This window comes from Penaeus vannamei, chromosome 8 (genome assembly GCF_042767895.1).
Source record: "Penaeus vannamei isolate JL-2024 chromosome 8, ASM4276789v1, whole genome shotgun sequence".
Lineage (NCBI taxonomy): Eukaryota > Metazoa > Arthropoda > Malacostraca > Decapoda > Penaeidae > Penaeus > Penaeus vannamei.
The window spans coordinates 21,893,521-21,900,220 of NC_091556.1; the positions used below are offsets into that span (position 1 = coordinate 21,893,521).

At 32.0% G+C, this 6,700-nt stretch overlaps 1 protein-coding gene across 1 annotated transcript; it reads left to right on the plus strand.

The window, feature by feature from the left end:
• The first annotated feature begins 377 nt into the window (after positions 1-377).
• Positions 378-4,732, plus strand: LOC138862333 (uncharacterized). The gene is made up of 3 exons (XM_070124058.1): positions 378-381; positions 604-752; positions 4,556-4,732. Exons 1-3 carry the CDS (start codon positions 378-380, stop codon positions 4,730-4,732), a joined length of 330 nt encoding a protein of 109 aa, XP_069980159.1.
• Positions 4,733-6,700: the final 1,968 nt, after the last annotated feature.

A 6,700-nucleotide genomic window follows, 5' to 3' on the forward strand; every position in this document is an offset into this window, starting at 1 on the left:
GTTTTTTTCTTGCAATAACTCATAACAGTTTTAGGAAATTGCAAGTTTGGAAGATACCTGTCTGGTAGCAAGATTATTATTTCTTATGATATCATTTTCATGTGTATTTGAGTAATTTTATATAACTTTCCAGCTTCCAGAAAGCGACAATTATTTCCTAAAGGGATAACTTGAAAAACTATAGCTCAAAAGATTGCAGTGGTATGGTCTACAATTGGTAAAAAAATTATGTCATAATTGCAGTGTCTTATCTTTTTTATGTGTAAAATCTTAGAGCATATAAGGTTATTTGGAGTGAGATAGCTATTTGGTAAAATTTGTATATGTGGATACTTATTTGTGCTATTTTCCCTTTTCTGAATTTCATTTTATCCTAGATGGGTTTAACTAAGCTCAACTGTTTCACAATATTTCAGGTCAAGATTACAAAACTTATTTTTCCTAAATAGTAGATAGACATTTATAAACAGTGGAAACAGAATGAAGCAAATTCTGTTTTGGTGTACTTTTTTCAAAATTATGAATCATTCTATAAACAATAAGTAGGAAATATGATAAAATATATATTTTTAATTTTCACCATTTCTTCCACATGTGACTCAGGTATCTATGAACGAGGTCCATCTGGCTATAAGCATATCTACTTCAACATTACATCCAACACCTTCAAAATCTGGATGGTGACTGTCCTCTCCATTCTTTTGATTTATGAGTCTGTCAAGAGGACGTTGCGGCTCCACTTCTCTGGTCAGGTGAGAAAGGAACATAATCACTCAACCATTGGTGGAAATGGGCTCCAGAGACTAGGATATGGGAAGGCTATATCCAGGATTTATACCCAACCACATGAGATTATACTGTGGTGCATTATCAGCAGATAGAACTGATTGTCATTAAGTTTTCATCTTTTTATTGTTTTTGTTTGTTTTTATGTATGTTTTAAAGTGTGATTATAGCCCATAATTGCTTAAAATTGATGCACATAATTGTTTTATTATGAAAACTGAATTGATTATATAATGATAGTTATATAGCTATTTAAAGGAAAAATTAAGTTTTATTAATGGAAACTTAACAGAAAGTAGGTGATGGTAAATGTCTCCGTTAGTAGACACTAGATATTAAGACATTGGAAATTTCAGAAATGGGTATATGCAACACCCCTACATATCCCCATTTCCATCACTTTATTTGCTGTTAAGGATTCTGTTCGGTAATGTGGCTTCCTTGAAGATGTGAATTTTCAGGGGCTACTTCCGTAATTGCAGCTCAAAGAAAGAAGAGATCTAGAATTGTTTTGTATAAAAAAAATTCTTCTGCTTTTCTCCTCCTCCTCCTCCTTCTTCTACTCCTCTTATGTATTTTTTTTTTTTTATCTGGAGCAATTTTTCTTGGTTATTTTTTAAAGTGCAAATTCTTAGATAAACCTCTCCTAGAAAATGACAATTTAGTGCTACCCCATTCCAACTGGTCACACAAGACAAGGTTATATTCAATGAACAGCTGCAGGGATGGCTCACTACAAGAATATAGTTGACCTCTTTAGCACTTCTACTTCCTCCTGGTTTATAGTCTGCCTTTATTCGTGTGGCCACTATAGGAACTGTACCTTTATGCCTGAGTACAGAACACTTATCAAGAACCTTTCACTATTTGTGCTGTTTGTACTGTGCATCTGACTGTACCCATGATGGCTTCTTAGATTTGTCAAAAAGCCTTTGACATGTGCACAGTGTCAGATATTTGCTTGAAAAGGAGAGTGATGAATATATGAATTCTTGTGAGCTTGTATGTGAATTCTTAATATATATAGCTTTACCTATGAAGAAAGTGAAAGCAGTAATAGAATAGGATTGCATTTCTTGATTTTAAAAATTGTCATCAAAAACACCTAGTATATTAGCAATTTGATCATTAATTAACACATGCTTAATGGCAGTTTAACCATATACTAATATGTTGGTTGATAGTTTCTAAATATGGTAATGCATGGTTATTTCACAGTTTCTTGGTAAAATACCACCTGCTGATGATGGCATTATAAAACTTGAGACTTTACACTATCATGGTGGATGTGTGTAATGTGGATGTCTTGTCATGAATTTTTTTTGCTGAGGGGAAGGTGACAGAAACCACTCATCATGGGAAGTTATCACTGAGTCTTGTGGACGTCTCGTCATGAGTGCACAAAACACTCAGGAAGGGGCTTGTTCAGGAGCTCTTGCAGGATCTGAACTGGTACAAAAAGTTCAAGGTTTACCATCTGTCAACCATGCTTATGAGGGTACTGTCTCAAGGGAGGACACTTTGCCCACATGCAGGAACTGTTCCTGTCTGTGTTATGGAAAATTGAATAATACAGTAATATAAAAAAATCACACAGATAACACAATGTTCCTAATTGTTATTATGGTGGTTTTTAGCCAGTGTTTTATGAAATGCCTAGAAAACTTTAGGGAAAATTGGAAATAAGTAAGGAAATAGAATGAGGGGAAAAGAAAATAATTGAAATTATATTTTGATTTACATATACAATGCAGTAATAAGTGCTTTCATCAGGGAGCTGATTGTTTTTATTAATGTTAGGTATTGAACTTGTAAAAACAATCAGAATTCTTGTTTTTTGTAACCTGTCCATATGATGGTATGACTATGATATTAGTGCTTGCTTAGTGTGTTGCATGTTTTAAAAGGCTGAAAACTGACAACATAGAAATAATGAAACCAACATTTCGGGTAGGAAGAGAGACTCATTTTGCTTTTTCCATTTATTTTGTTGCCCTATGATAATTTAGAAATTTGATAAGAAAAAAGTTTAACTATGCTGATGATAGATCACATAGTACCATTAACCTACTGGTGATGGTTCCTTTGGAGTGCCATAAACTCTTCTTTCCAGATGGTATCTATTGCAGTGAGTAGCCACTACCGGGAACCCCTGTGCAGGCTACACACTGCGGGCAACCAAATCAGAGCATGAGCTATGATTTTACTTTAAGAAAGGAACATGGTGTTTTGCATGTACATAAAGCTAAAATGCAACTCTTGTTGCAGTGGTTGGAAATTTTAGCGTAGAGTCTCTCATATGGGTTACTCTTAATAACACATTTTCCAAGATACCTTTAGTTTTTATAAAATGAAGAGAAAAAAAAATCATTGTTTTTCCCTGTGAATGGCATCAGTGAGCTGCATGCCAAGCCTTGAAGTACCAATAGATACAGAGGCCTACATTGTAGTCAGGGCAGAAGTTCCTGCTGCTCCTCTGCTGACCCTGCCTGAACACCAACCTACTCCTACCATCAGGGATTTCAGTGATGGCGCCCCATCACTGCTATAGGTCCCTCCTCATGCAGCAGACCTTCTGTGACTCCTCTCCACCCAGGGCATGATGAATGGCCCAGGTGTTGACAATGGCTATGTCAAAATGGAAGAAAAAGACCTTCATGTACCAGAATTTGAACCAGTGAGTCTTGCCATATGATCGCCATTGTCAACAAATTTCATGCCATTGTTGTAATCCACTACCACCAATGGCTTATCCCCAAAGATTACAGCGGTATGGACTGTTGACAGCATGGTGATGGTGTTGCAATCCTTCCACTGCAAGGACAACGACCCCGTCTTGCTGTGATAGCCGACTTACTCCTCACAGTGAGGTCCTTGGGTATGAACTTTCTGTTTATCTGGGCTGTCTCAACCACATTTGTCTTTCTTGCTTGCATTTTATAAAAAGATTTGTTGATGAGTACCATTTGTCCACAAACAACTTATATCCCAGCCCATCAAATATTCGACACATCCATGGTGACTTTGACCCCAGGACTACCTTGAAAGCTGAAACACATAGGCAATTGTCCTTTTGACAAATCTTCTGGAATGTTCCTCTGCAACAGCATAGCTGCCACGTTGGAGAGGGGTTTGTTGCTGTTAAGTGTGGTGTTGACCTGGGAGACAAAATTCAGTTTGTCCTCTGAACTGGATACATTGAAGTGTGGGATGACAATGTCCTCCACCTTACTTTGTAACCAGTCATCACCACTCTCCTCGGGGGAGAGGTTGAAGAAGGTGGGAGACTGAGAGGTAAACCAAAGCACCTTGGCAGGAGGTACTGATGAAGTCAATGGCTAGTGGTCATTGATCTCAGTGGAGGAGGAGGAGGCGTCTTTGAATGCTGGCAAAGTGAGACTTTGCAAAAGTGAGCAATGAATGAGGTGCAAACACCTCTATATCTACAGGAAAATTCTTGCACTTTGACCTAGCAGGGAATATGGAACAAATAGCAGCCACTGAGGTCAAAGCAGATGTTGCTGAAGACCAGGCATTATCTCTCATGTGAGACATAATGTACGCACACATGGCAGACGGCCCACATATGAGATGCCCTGAAATGGTCAATGCTCCAGGTATCCCACTGTCTTTAGTGGTTTAATACATTGCTATTCAGATTTATTATTGTTATTTTTTTTTATTATTATTATTATTTTTTTAACTTCATGTTTGTTATTAACTGATTTGTATTAGTAGTTTGAAATTGTGTCCTTTTCCATATCCACAGCTGCGTAAATCAATGCTGGTGCTGCTTATAGCTAGCGTGTATCCGCATTATTACTCGTGGTGGTCGTACTTTAACTACTGGAATGATGATTTCTATAGACAGTGGAATCATCAGCTCTTCTTCTCGATTACAGAACTCATCTCTACTCTGGCAGTAGTTTACCTGCTAGACAAGTAAGTTCACAAGATTTTCAGGTAATTTGATAATTTTGATAGAAATTGCTTTGTTATTAACCCATTAGATCTGGTTGTGTCATGGAAATCATGGTGCCGAAAATACAGGCAAGTGGGTTAAGTAAGTAGCCTTGGGCAAGTGGTGCGTAGGCCGGGCATGCACAAAAACCCATGACCGGTGACAAGACTCTGTGCCTCCCCATTGCAAAGTTATTTTGTGTAAACTTTTTTAACCTTTTTGCCATTTTACAGTGTCCATATTTGTCTTTTGATTTGCTTTAAACAGATGATGATTCTCATTTTCCTTGTCCAGATTCCACATCATCTCTCTATGTTGTAAAAAAAAATGTATTTGGTTATTTGTGTCATATATTTCATTTTTTCATAATTTTCAATTTTCCATAATACAACCTACTCCGCTGGTCGCAGTTGCTAGGAATACAGTGCGCAGCATGGAAATGGTGTCCTCCCTGGAGCCGGTGCGCTTCCAGTCACAGCTTACGCACATTACATTCCGTATTTGTTTATCAATTGGAATAATGCTAAAGCCTCTTTCTAAGTGCCAAATAAGTGTAAGCACACTCCAAGAGGTTTGCTCACTCATGGTGAGTCTTTTCCATCACCCTGGCCTTCACTCATGACAGTAAGTTCATGTCACCTTGCACTTGGCCATTTTGCCCGATGACGTCATGTTCACATCACCCGGCCCTCAACCCAGATTTTTCCATTGTAACATCATCTGGATCGTAGGGGTTAAGTGACAGACATGAAGTCAGTTGGAAACCTAAAAATATAAATTGATTGCAATTTCATTACCCAGTATAGCAAATCTGTCATGTATGTTTTCATTGGTTTTCATGAGAGAATTTATGTATAACAACAAATTTGTCAGATTATCATATATATATGATATATATTTTATATATATATATATTATATACATATATATATATATATATATATATATATATATATATATATATATATATATAAATATATATATATATAAATATATATAAATATATATATATATATATATATATATATATATATATATATATATATATATAAATATATATATATATATATATATATATATATATATATACTTATATATATATATATATATATATATATATATATATATATATATATATATATATATATATATATATATATATATATATATATATATATATATATATATATATATATATATATATATATATATATATATATATATATATATATATATAAATATATATATATGTATATATATATATTACATATATATATATATATATATATATATATATATATATATATATATATATATATATATATATATATATGCATATTATATATATATATATAGATATATATATATATATATATATATATATATATATATATATATATATTACATATATATATATATATATATATATATATATATATATATATATATATATATATATATATGCATATTATATATATATATATATATATATATATATATATATATATATATATATATATATATATATATATATATATATATATATATATTATATATATATATATATATATTATATATATATATATATATATATATATTTATTATATATATATATATATATATATATTATATACATATATATATATATATATATATATATATATATATATATATATATATATGTATATATATTTATATTGTATATATATATTACATATATATATATATATATATATATATATATATATATATATCAATCTATATATCTATATTATATATATATTATATATATATATATATATATATATATATATATATATACATATTATTATATATATATACATATTAATATATATATTTATATATATATATATATATATATATATATATATATATATATATACATATATATGTATGTATGTATGTAAAGCTTGAAAAAGAGATCTTGATTAC

Bases quoted from the DNA above. Each gene is read 5' to 3' on its own strand.
- LOC138862333 (XM_070124058.1), top strand. The intron at 753-4,555 runs GTGAGAAAGGAA...CCATATCCACAG, and splicing joins GGCTCCACTTCTCTGGTCAG to CTGCGTAAATCAATGCTGGT.